This window comes from Bubalus kerabau, chromosome 6, assembly GCF_029407905.1.
Source record: "Bubalus kerabau isolate K-KA32 ecotype Philippines breed swamp buffalo chromosome 6, PCC_UOA_SB_1v2, whole genome shotgun sequence".
NCBI classification, from domain to species: domain Eukaryota; kingdom Metazoa; phylum Chordata; class Mammalia; order Artiodactyla; family Bovidae; genus Bubalus; species Bubalus kerabau.
The window spans coordinates 116292961-116305635 of record NC_073629.1 but is presented as its reverse complement, the minus strand read 5'-3'; the positions used below and the strand labels follow the sequence as shown (position 1 = coordinate 116305635).

Sequence of the window (12675 nt, the reverse complement as noted above, 5' to 3'; positions counted from 1 at the left end):
TATTTAAAATCCTAAAAGATGATGCTGTTAAAGTGCTGCACTCAATATGTCAGCAAATTTGGAAAACTCAGCAGAGGCCCCAGGACTGGAAAAGGTCAGCTTTCATTCCAAACCCAAAGAAGTCAAAGAATATTCCAACTACTATAGAACTGTGCTCATTTCACATGCTAGAAAGGTTATGCTCAAAATCCTTCAAGCTAGGCTTCAGCAGTATGTGAACTGAGAACTTCCTGATACTCAATCTGGGTTTAGAAAAGGCAGAGGAACCAAAGATCAAATTGCCAACATTCGTTGGATCATGGAGAAAGCGAGGGAGTTCCGGAAAAATATCTGCTTGTGCTTCATTGACTACACTAAAGCCCATCACTTCATGGCAAATAGAAAGGGAAAAGTGGAAGCAGTGACAGACTTTATTTTCTTGGGCTCCAAAAATCACTGTGGATGGTGACTGCAGCCATGAAATTAAAAGATGCTTGCTCCTTGGAAGGAAGGCTATGACAAACCTAGACAGCATATTAATAAGCAGAGACACCAGTTTGCTGACAAAGGTTCATATAATCAAAGCTATGTTTTTTCAAGTCATCATGTATGGATGTGCGAGTGAACCATAAAGAAGGCTGAGCACCAAATAATTGATGCTTCTGAATTGTGGCGTTTGAGAGTCCCCTGGACTGCAAGAAGATCAAACCAGTCAATCCTAAAGAAAATCAACCCTGAATATTCACTGGAAGGACTGATGCTGAAGCTCCAATCCTTTGGCCACCTGATGGGAAGAACTGACTCATTGGAAAAAACTCTGACGCTGGGAAAGACTGAAGACAAAATGAGAAGGAGGCAGCAGAGGACGAGATAGTTAGATAGCATCACCGATTCAGTGGACATGAATTTGAGCAAACTCTGGGAGATAGTGAAGGACAGGGAAGCCTGACATGCTACAATCCATGGGGTTGCAAAGAGTCAGACACAACTTAGCAACTGAACAACAACAAATTTATGTGAATTCACAAAATTTATTTTTTTGTGAATAAATTTTGTCAATAAATTCACAAATTTATGTGAAACTACTATCCAAGATTATGGTGAAAGTTTAGAGGCAGTCCTATTAAATTTAGATGATACCTGTTATCAATTACTGTTATTTAACATTCAATTTTAAAGCTCTAGTCAATATAATAAGACAAGGAAAATAAATATTAATATTGAGGAGGATAAAACATTATTTGCAAAAATTATTTTCTATCTTAAAAATAACATTAATAAATAAAGTATACTTATAAATCAGTGAGGCTTCCCTTGTGGCTCAGCTGGTAAAGAATCTGCCTGCAATGTGGGAGACCTGGGTTCAGTCCCTGGGCTGGGAAGATCTCCTGGAGAAGGAAAAGGCTACCCACTCCAGTATTCTGCCCTATAGAATTTCAAGGACTCTTTAGTCCATGGGGTTGCAAAGAGTTGGACATGACTGAGCGACTCTCACAATGATAAAAAAGAACACAGTATAGAAAAAATGATCAAAAGACATAATCTAGCAATTCATTAAAAAAAGACAAATGTCAACCAAAAGCAAATATTTCAACTTGTGCCTATCAAATTTAAATAATTAATGAGATGATCTGTGTAGGAAGAAAGAGGTCCTCTCATACTCAGTTCTTCAAAAGGGGTAACGACTTATACACTTACAGTTTGACAGTATGTTTTAAGACCTTTAAAGTATACACTCTCATTGGAAACCAGAATTGAAAGGGACACGTGTACCCCAGTGTTCATCACAGCACAATAGCTGGGGCATGGAAGCAACCTAGATGTCCATTGGCAGAGGAATGGATAAGGAAGTAGTGGTACATATACGCAATGAAATATTACTCAGCTATTAAAAAGAACACATCTGAGTCAGTTCTAATGAGGTGGATAAAACTGGAACCTATTATACAGCATGAAGTAAGTCAGAAAGAAAAACGCCAATACAGTATATTAACATATATATATATATATATATATATATATATATATAAATTTAGAAAGATGGTAATGATGACCCTATATGCAAAGGAGCAAAAGAGACACAGATATAAAGAATAGATTTTTGGACTCTGTGGGAGAAGGCAAGGGTGGGATGATTTGAGAGGATAATATTACCATATGTGAAACAGATCACCAGTCCAGGTTCGATGCATGAGACAGGGCTCTCAGGGCTGGTGCACTGGGATGACCCAGAGGGATGGGATGCGGAAGGAGGTGGGAGCGGGGTTCAGGATGGGGATACATGTACACCCATGGCTGATTCATGTCAATGTATGGCAAAAACCACCACAATGTTGTAAAGTAATTAGCCTCCAATTAAATAAATAAAAACTATGGAGAAAAATAATAAACATTAAAAAGGGGGGAAAAAGTATACACACTCATTGATTTGCAGTTCTCCTTCCAGCAATTCAGTATAAGCAATCTAAATAAGAAAGGTTGGACACAGAGAAATTATATTCAGAGGTATTCATTGTTGATAAGATAAAATATTACAACTTATAATAGTTAGCTCATTGAATTCATTATGATACATTCATACAAAATTATATGGCCACTAAAAATAATGTTTAAATGCTCATTTGTAATTTTTGAATTGTTCACAATCTATTTTGATGAAAAGACAAGTATGCAAATCACTAGCTCATTTTTGTCTTTTATGCTAATTCCTTTCTAAATACATAAAACCTTAGTATATACAAAATGTTGATAGGGGTTATCTCTGAAAAAGAGAAATCTGAAATTTTTAAATCTTGCTTGGGCTTCCCTGTGGCTCAGATGGTAAAGAATCTGCCTGCAATGAGGGAGGCCTATGTTCGATCCCTGGGTCAGGAAGATCCCCTGGAGGAGGGCACGGCAACACACTCCAGTATTCTTGCCTGGAGAATCCCATGGACAGAGGAGCCTGGCGGGTCCATGGGGTCCTAAAGAGCTGGACGTGACTGAGGGACTGACACTTTCACTTTCTGTATCTTAAAGGGGTATTACATCTGAAAGAAGATAGGTAGTGGTTTAGTCAATAAGTGTCTGACTTTTGCCACCCCTGGGCTGTACCCGTCCAGGCTCCTGTCAGTGGGATTTCCCAGGCAAGAATACTGGAGTGGGTTTCCATTTCCTCCTCCAGGGGATCTTCCCAACCCAGGGATCGAATCTGGTTCTACTGTACTGGAGGCAGATTCTTCACCGACTGAGCCAGCAGGGAAGCCCAAAAGAAGCCAGGAAGGTTGTAAAGGGAGCAACTGCCTTAAGTGTGTTCAGGAGCCCGTGAGCAGGATGCTGGCCAGGCTTGTAATTGGTTCTGACTGTTGTCTACTGCGGCTATTTGGTGCCTGACCTCAGAAAAAAATGGCATAACCTCAGTTTTCTCAACTGAGACAGAAACAGAACAGTTTCACAGCACTTGGTAAATCCTAAACCTCAGAAACAGAGAATAATGAAGTTGCTCGGTTGTCGTTTATTTGCTAAGCTGCGTCTTGACTCTTTTGCAACTCCATGGACTATAGCCCACCAGGCTCCTCTGTCCATGGGATTTCCCCAAAATCAAATCTGAATTCCATCACGCTTCTAAATCCAACTACTAATTTACAGAAAGCAGAGAAAAAGCGGCATCCCACGGGGATACAATCAGCAAAATCCCAACAGTGAGAAACTCCACAGGACGAATAACCCAGTTTCTTCAACAAATAAATCACACAAAACAAAACAGAGAGATCTGAAAATACATCCTATCAACCAGTGTAATCAATTCAGTGTAAATCTGAATTCTTATTCAAGCAAACAAATGATTGTTTTGATATAATGGCATTTAAGAGAAATTTGCGAATTTAAACATAGAGTATATATTAGATGATACTAAGAAACCGGCTTCCCACGTGATGCTAGTGGTAAGGGATCCATCTGTCAATGCAGAATAGATGGATACCAGTTGGATCCCTAGGTCGGGAAAATCCCCTGAAGGAGGGCACCGCAACCCATCCAGTATTCTTGCCTGGAGAATCCCATGGACAGAGGGGCCTGGTGGGCTGTAGTCTATAGAATCGACAGAGTCAGACATGACTGAAGTGACTTAGCATGCACGCAGTAAGGAACAATTGTTAATTTCTCAGCTGTTACCATGATTCTGCATTTGTGTTTCTTCTAAACGTCCTTTAACAGACAACACGAATATTTATAGATGACATGACAGGCTACATTGAACTTGCTTTAAAATAACATGAGGGAGAGGGGACTGGAAATGTGGCAAGGGCAGGATGGGCCATGAGCTGATGGTGGGGGTACACGAGGGTTTACCCTACTGTTCAGTCTACTTTTGTGTACTTTCAAACTTCTCCATGATGACAACAAAAGATTTCTACTTTTAAAAAGCAAACACTTTCCATCTTTATGATGAAGCCAATGGACCTGAATTGCAGAATTTGCAAATTAGAAAACAAGCACCCTTGGCCAGTAGGGACTACAAAAATAAACCAGAAAGGCCAAGGGGAGAAAAAAATTCAACAGCAAAGCAACTCTTCTCCCCCAGCTTCGTGACACATTAGAAAACTGAAACCAGAAATTGGGAATGCCATCCTTATGCAGACTCCTTCCCCACCCCACCCCCCACCTCCCCCAGCCGTTCTGATTCCTTTTTTCTGAACAGCTCTCCAGACCAGAGAGCCGGCATCAGCATATTCCCCCTGGGAACTCCTTGGCCCAGACTGCTCCGGGCTTCTCCATGCACTCCGCCTAGGGCCTGACCATGACCCTATTGTATTGTTACTGGCATTGTCACACAGCCAGGAAGTGGCTGAAGCGGCATGCAGGCACCCCCTCCCACCTCCCCAGCCTTTCCCACCTGGACCCAAAATGTGGCTCCCACTGTTTCCGACCAGGTGCTGAAGAGCTGCGCAGCGGTCCCCACAGTCATTGAGGTTCTTTTCAACTCCTACCCTCAGCTCCGCGTCTCTGAGTCCTGGAAGGAGGTGATCCCCGAAGAAGTGTTTCAGGTGAGGGGGCGGCCCCTTCTTCCTCCTTAGTACAGACTGTCATCTTAATTCTGTTCTCCTAGGTGGGGTTTTGCACTCACATCCAGGAAAAGATGAAACATCTAGGGAAGGAAAGAGAAGGGCAAACCGGGGGCATGTCTGCTTCTGTTTTTCTCCTGGAGGCTCAGTATTGACTCAGCCCATGGTTGGGGTGCTGTGGGCTGCAAGGACCACCCTGGCTTAGGAAGGTCAGGGCTCCATAACCAGTGTCCAAGGGAGGGTGGGCCATGGAGATCCAGGCTCCTGTGTGTCCGCTTCACCTTCTGACATCTCAGGGTACGACCGAGACAGCTGCGGGCACTGCATTCATACACGACAAAGTCCACAGGTGACTGTTGATTAAGAAAGAAATTTTTTTTTCTGTAGAAGCATCTAGAAAATGGCCCCTCATGTTTTATTGACTTGAGTCCTGTGCAGATTATACACAGGCATGCTAATTTGCTTCAGCAGTGTCTGACTCGGTGAGTCCCTACAGACTGTAGCCCTCCAGGCTCCTCTGTCCATGGGATTCTCCAGACAAGAATACTGGAGTGGGTGGCCATGCCCTCCTCCAGGGGATCTTTCTGATCCAGGGGTTGAACTTGTATCTCTTAGGTCTCCTGCATTGGCAAGTGGCTTCTGTAGCAGATTCTTTGAAAGAAGAGAGTGAAAAAGTTGGCTTAAAGCTCAACATTCAGAAAACTAAGATCATGGCATCTGGTCCCATCACTTCATGGGTAATAGATGGGGAAACAGTGTCAGACTTTATTTTGGGGGGCTCCAAAATCACTGCAGATGGTGATTGCAGCCATGAAATTAAAAGACGCTTACTCCTTGGAAGAAAAGTTATGACCAACCTAGATAGCATATTCAAAAGCAGAGACATTACTTTGCCAACAAAGGTCCATCTAGTCAAGGCTATGGTTTTTCCAGTGGTCATGTATGGATGTGAGAGTTGGACTGTGAAGAAAGCTGAGCACTGAAGAATTGATGCTTTTGAACTGTGGTGTTGGAGAAGACTCTTGAGAGTCCCTTGGACAGCAAGGAGATCCAACCAGTCCATCCTAAAGGAGATCAGTCCTGGGTGTTCTTTGGAAGGAATGATGCTAAAGCTGAAACTCCAGTACTTTGGCCACCTCATTCGAAGAGTTTACTCATTGGAAAAGACTCTGATGCTGGGAGGAATTGGGGGAAGGAGGAGAAGGGAACGGCAGAGGATGAGATGGCTGGATGGCATCACCGACTCGATGGACATGAGTCTGAGTGAACTCCAGGAGTTGGTGATGGACAGGGAGGCCTGGTGTGCTCTGATTCATGGGGTCTCGAAGAGTCGGACACGACTGAGCGACTGAACTGGACTGAACTGAACTTACCACTAGTGCCACCTGGGAAGTCCCCTGTGCAGATTAGGAATTCAAGGAGATGACCCGTATTGTCTGAGATCACCCAAAACAGACTTCCCTCTGACTGGGCAGGAGCCACCCTACAGAAAAGTGCCCAGACCCACTTTGGGTAGGATCTGGTGGCTCAGATAGTAAAGAATCTGCCTGCAATGCAGGAGACCCAGGTTCAATCCCTGGGTCAGGAAGATCCCCTGGAGGAGAGCATGGCAGCCCACTCCAGTATTCTTGCCTGGAGAATCCCATGGACAGAGGAGCCTGGTGCGCTGCAGTCCTTGGGGTCACAAAGAGTCGGACATGACTGAGAGACTAACACACACACACACACACACACACACACACACTCTATCTCTCTATCAGTAGCCATGAGAGGATTCCCCGTGTCATCAGGGCTCTTCTCTCTGGGAAAAAGAAGGAAGTGTGCCAGTTCCACGTGCCCAGACTGATACTTCCCACCTTCTTTCAGATGCACCAGGCTTTCTACCGGTCCCTCTTCGCCTTGGCCCACACGCCCCGCTGTCTGCAGCATCTCTGCCGCTGTGCCATCCGGAAATCGTTTGGCAGAAAGTGCTTTTCCCTCGTACCTCTGTTGCCCTTGCCGGAGTCCCTGCAAAACTACTTGCTTCTGGAGCCAGAGGGGGTTCTGCACTGAAACCCAGCAGCGTGGCCCAGGGCGCTGTGCTCTTCTGACGGGCCTTGGATGGGACCTCCTACCCACCCAGTGCACAGACCTCAGCCCGCTTCAGGTTCCACCTGGGCATGGAGTTGTAATAAAAGCCCTTTCTGCCTCTCTCAGGGTTGCTTGTGAGAATTGAAACTGAATGTCACAGCACATGTGTCACAAAGCACCTTTCCACAGTTCAGTTCAGTTCAGTCGCTCAGTCTTGTCCGACTCTTTGTGACCCCGTGGACTGCAGCACGCCAGGCCTCCCTGTCCATCACCAGCTCCCGCAGTTTACTCAAACTCATGTCCATCGAGTCGGTGATGCCATCCAACCATCTCATCCTCTGTTATCCCCTTCTCCTCCTGCCCTCAATCTTTCCCAACATCAGGGTCTTTTCAAATGAGTCAGCTCTTTGTATCAGGTGGCCAACTTCAGCTTCAACATCAGTCCTTCCAATGAATACCCAGGACTGATCTCCTTTAGGATGGACTGGTTGGATCTCCTTGCAATCCAATGGACTCTCAAGAGTCTTCTCCAACACCACAGTTCAAAAGCATCAATTCTTCAGCAATCAGCTTTCTTTATAGTCCAACTCTCACATCCATACATGACCACATGGACTACCTTTCCACAGAGGTTGAACTAAAAGGTGTATGTATTTTTCCCAGAGTTGGTCTCCCTGCCCACGATGGTTCAGCCACAGTCCTGCTGGCCCTGTCCCCAAACTTCAGACCCTCTGACTTAGGGTGGGAAAACATTACACCCCTCCTAGAGCTCAGCCCCCCGGGAAGGCTCTGCCCCTCCAAACATGACAGACGTCCATATGCAGAGAGGAGGACACGTGGTTCCGTAACGAGAGCCCCTGCCCAGGAGCCCACTGATGCTTCTGAGTGTGTCACCGCCCAGAGCCCCTCGGAGGATGCTGGAGGGGTGGTGAGCAGACACTTTGACCCTGTGCGCGTCTTCTGTCCGATGGCCCCAGCAGACCCAGCTGATCCGGCTGTGGGGGACAGTCCAGGATGCCAGATACAGACGCAGGCTCGTGGAGGCTGCCCTCAGCCCAGCCTGAGCATCCGTAACAGGAGGAAGCTCTAACGCCTAGGACTGGATTAACCATGTTTTTATATTTTTTATATTCTGGTGCTTTGACACCTGGGGCCTTTCGGACCGGGACTGCCCACCGCCCCTCCCCGGGCTAGCCAGTTCTTAAAGACAATAAACAATGTGCCCCCAAGCATCCTTTTCAAATACAACTCAACCACCCCAGGGCTCACACCCCTACCACCTTCCTGGATCTCCCGTCCCTACCTCCCCCCGCCCACCGCCCCAACCAGGGCCACCCAGACACCTGGGGGCAACCCCCTCTGCCTCTGAGCCCACTGCAGTTATTGAGATTAGCCAGTCCTGTGCCCATGTATCCATTCCCATGGAAACTGCAATCAAGGCTCCTGCCCACATCTCCTCCCCCGGCCCCCACCTCCTGACCAACCCTGGTGCTCCCCCATGTGGTGTGGCCCTTCTTTTGGGAACTGTGAGTAATAAACTATCTCTTCACTGGTCTGAAGATCTCTCTTCTCATCTGTTGGCCTTGCATGCATGTGTACTAAAGCCACTTCAGTCGTGTCCAACTCTTTGCAACCCTATGGGCTATATAGCTGGCCAGGCTCCTCTGTCCATGGGATTTTTCCAGGCAAGAATACTGGAGTGGGTTGCTATTTCCTCCTCCAGGAAATCTTTCTGATGCAGGGATCAAACCTGTGTCTCCTTCGTTGCAGGCAGATTCTTTACTGCTGAGCCACAGGGGAAGCCCTCTGTTGGCCTTGCTGCTGCTGCTGCTGCTGCCAAGTCGCTTCAGTCGTGTCCAACTCTGTGCGACCCCATAGACGGCAGCCCACCAGGCTCCTCTGTCCATGGGATTTTCCAGGCAAGAGTACTGGAGTGGGGTGTCATTGCCTTCTCCTTCTGTTGGCCTTACTAGACCTCAAAAGTTAAACCCCATATTTTACAACAAGGACTCTGTGAGCATCCTCTGAGGATAAGCAGTGGCTCCATTTTTTTTCCAGTTTGAGCCAGCGCACAGTGCAGCTGGGATGAACCTCGGACTGGCAGGGACACCACCCCACCGTGGCAGTCTGGAAGGGCGCTTCACACACCAGCAGATGACTGCTGTCTAAGGTGGGATGTTGTCTGCGCCATGAGTGAAGCCCACTGCGGTACTGAAGAGGGGACCTGGCAGGGCCACCCAGTAATGGTGGATGTCACAAAAGGAGGAGCCAGGCTGGGTCTTGAGGGATGGTCAGGTTTCAACACGGCGGGTCAGGCCACTGGAGGCATAAGACAGCTGACCCACCCACACCCTGCCCTTTAAGACGGACAGCTCACCTGACCTACATAAGCACAGCTCAAGACCTCACACACACACACACACCTCGGGCAGATGGCTCTCCCCAAGCCTCTTCCACATAGACATTCAGGAGCTACCACTGGGTCAAAAGGAAAAGTTGAACAAAGGCTGGGGTGCAAGAAGGTGCATACTATGGAGGGACAGTGATTGGTCCTGAGGGGAGGGTCCCCATGCTTTCACAGCTGGAGGGAGGCAGGGCTGGAGGAGCTGGGAGGCAAATCAGAAGGACCTCGAGGATTCTGAACTTCACTGTACAGGCTGTGAGGAGCCATGAAGCCCGTGAGAAGATGTGGTCCCAGTGAGACACCGTGTGTGTGTGTGCTAAGTGGCTTCAGTCCTGTCTGACTCTTTGTGACCCCATGGACTATCGCCTGCCAGGCTCCTCTGTCCATGGGATTCTCTAGGTGAGAATACTGGCAAGGACTGCCATTCCCTCCTCCAGGGGGTCTTCCCAACCCAGGGATCGAACCCAAGTCCCCTGCATCTCCTGCATTGCAGGCGGATTTTTCACCCGCTCAGCCACGGGGAAGCCCCAGGGAGACTCTGGGAAGTTACTTTGTCCTGGAAAGGGATGCAATACACTGGAGGAGTCCAGTCACACCCCAGACGTAGGGCTTCAGATCCAGGCTGCTCCACCAAGCAAGAGGAACCGTTCTTTAACCAAAATCGGCTGCAGTTTGCTCAGCTGGGAAGTGAATGCATGCACACCTCTCGAACTGGGGTAGGACTCAGCGAGATGACGCATGACAGCAGCAGACTTCTCCGCTCCAAAGGGATCTTGTTAAAACGTGGACTCTGACACTGGCATCCAGAGTGGGGCCTGGATTCTGCGGGTCTGGGAACTTTAACATTGCTAACGAGCTTGGGTGACGCCCCTACCCGTGGTTGGTACACTCAATAGGAGTGCACAGTGCAAAGCCTCAGAGCCAGAAGTGGTCAGGAGAAGGAGCAGCATAAACGGCTCCTTCTGTTATTATGATTGTCTTATTGTTAGAAGGAAATAGCCTAATGCTGGGATAAAGACTGTACAAATGGAAAGGCAAAGCGACGTTATTTATGAGAACAAACGAGGAAGGCAAACAGTAAGAAATACAGCCCCAGCAGCCACTCAGGAGCCCTGTCCTCGCGGGATTTTGCAAATGAGAATCTGAGTGAACCTGCCGGTCTGACACAGCCTATTCTTCAAGCTCCCCTCTCCATTTCATCCTCCTCAGAGAACACTTTGGTTGCACTTCTGAAATGCACTAAATTGTAAATATGATTTGGAGTCCTGCCACAAAGTAGAACTCTTTTAAAACCGCACCATATAGCTTTCAGGACCTTAGTTCCCTGACCAGAGATTGAACCCACATCCTCGGCAATGAAACCATGGAGTCCCAGGCCGCTGGACTGCCAGGGAATTCCCCACATTGACTTCACATTTCTAAAACTCTGACAAATAATGACCAATTATTACATTTCAAAGACACAATTCCCCCAAATTACTGCTTAAAAACAACATGATTCTCACAGTGAACCCCAGACATCTCCCTATAACTGCCTGAAATTCCTCCACTGCCAAAGAATTCATCTTCATTATTTCATCCCCAAGAATTTTATTGGACAGCAAGGAGATCAAACCAGTCCATCCTAAAGGAAATCAACCCTGAATATTCATCGGAAGGACTGATGCTGAAGCTGAAGCTCCAATACTTTGACCACATGATGCCAAGAACTGACCCACTGGAAAAGACCCTGATGCTGGGAAAGATTGAAGGCGGGAGGAGAAGGGGGTGACAGAGGATGAGATGGTTGGATGGCATCACTGACTCAACAGACCTGAGTTTGAGCAAACTCCTAGAGATAGTGAAGGACAGAGAAGCCTGGTGTGCTGCAGCCCATGGGGTTGCAAAGAGTCAGACTAGACTGAGCGACTGAACAACAACGAAGCAAAAAATAAAATAACTGAAAAATCTGTGATAGTGATGACTGTTTCTAGTCCCGCCCTGTGCTCCACGTGGGAGGAAGTTCTGAAATGAAGGGGACTTGCATAATTCCACATAGATAAGAGAAGGAAAAGAGGGGAGGAGAAGGACAAGACTAAGAAAAGGAAGAGAAGAAGGAGGGAGAGAGAAAAGATATTGGGGGAGAGAAGTATGTTAGCTGAGAAAACATCTACAACTACCTTCTGCTTTAAAGCTAGAATTATCTTGGCTATCTTCTTTTCCAGGGGAAAAAACATAGCCTGGTATTTCTTTTATTAAAGAGTAAAAATGTTTTCCATTCTTAAACAGTTCACATAAAACATCATTGCTTTTACCTCTGAGTATATTCCATAAACTCAGTTCCATAAGACCTAAACTTTCTTTAATTTTAAATGTAGTGTTTAATGACGCATTCACATGGTTCAAAATTCAGAAGGTAATAAAAGAGCAGATGCTCTTACTACTAAAAAGGAAAAAGATAGCAGAGGAATATTTTCCCTCCAACTTTATTATCTCTAGCTATACAACTGCCAGGGCTTCCCTGGTGGCTCAGAGGGTAAAGCATCTGCCTGCAATGCAGGAGACCCGGGTTCAATCCCTGGGTCAGGAAGATCCCCTGGAGAAGGAAATGGCACCCCACTCCAGTATCCTTGCCTGGAGAATCCCATGGACAGAGGAGCCTGGTGGGCTACAGTCCATGGGGTCGCAAAGAGTCGGACACGACTGAGCGACTTCACTTTCATACAACTGCCATTTGACCACAGAGTCACCCTGGTTCTAATGACTCCAGATGTGCTAAAAAGGATCCCTGATTTATGGCTGAGTGTATGGGACAAAAATGGTGTTGGTTTGGGGGTTATCTTAATCATCAGATGGGATGGAATTCGTTGACAGTTTTTCAGACTTGAATTCCTGCTAGCAATTTTCTTGATTAAGCAAAAAATAAAATAACAGTGAAAAAATTTGTAGCAGGGGTGAAAACACAAAATGCACACCTGAGGTTCTCTGCCAACAATGGTCCTGAGAAGATTCGCCCCTCTCCAGCACGACCATCCCCTGGACAGCATGAGAGTCACAGACACAGCCCACAGGCAGGCAGGGCACAGACATGGCACCACGTGATGTGCCGTGCTTGAAATTCTGAACACAGCCCTGGGCCTCTCTTTCTAGTGTACTCAAAATCCATTTAATTTTAAGTTACATAATAATCATCAATTTCAC

The 12675-nt window shown here is 46.8% G+C and overlaps 1 protein-coding gene across 7 annotated transcripts in view; it reads left to right on the top strand.

Moving 5' to 3' along the window:
* Positions 1 to 8794, top strand: part of ASB18 (ankyrin repeat and SOCS box containing 18) — a 75019-nt gene extending 66225 nt beyond the window's left edge. For 4 of the 7 annotated variants that reach the window (XM_055586535.1, XM_055586534.1, XM_055586536.1 and 1 more), the window contains 2 exons: positions 4890 to 5003; positions 6888 to 8582. In XM_055586535.1, coding sequence (XP_055442510.1) covers positions 4890 to 5003; positions 6888 to 7073 — 300 coding nt within the window. In that variant the 3' untranslated portion in view covers positions 7074 to 8582. Of the gene's footprint in view, positions 1 to 4889; positions 5004 to 6887 lie in introns of all 7 variants that reach the window. The other 3 variants (XM_055586541.1, XM_055586540.1, XM_055586539.1) reach the window with 3 other exon arrangements.
* The last annotated feature ends 3881 nt before the right edge of the window (positions 8795 to 12675 follow it).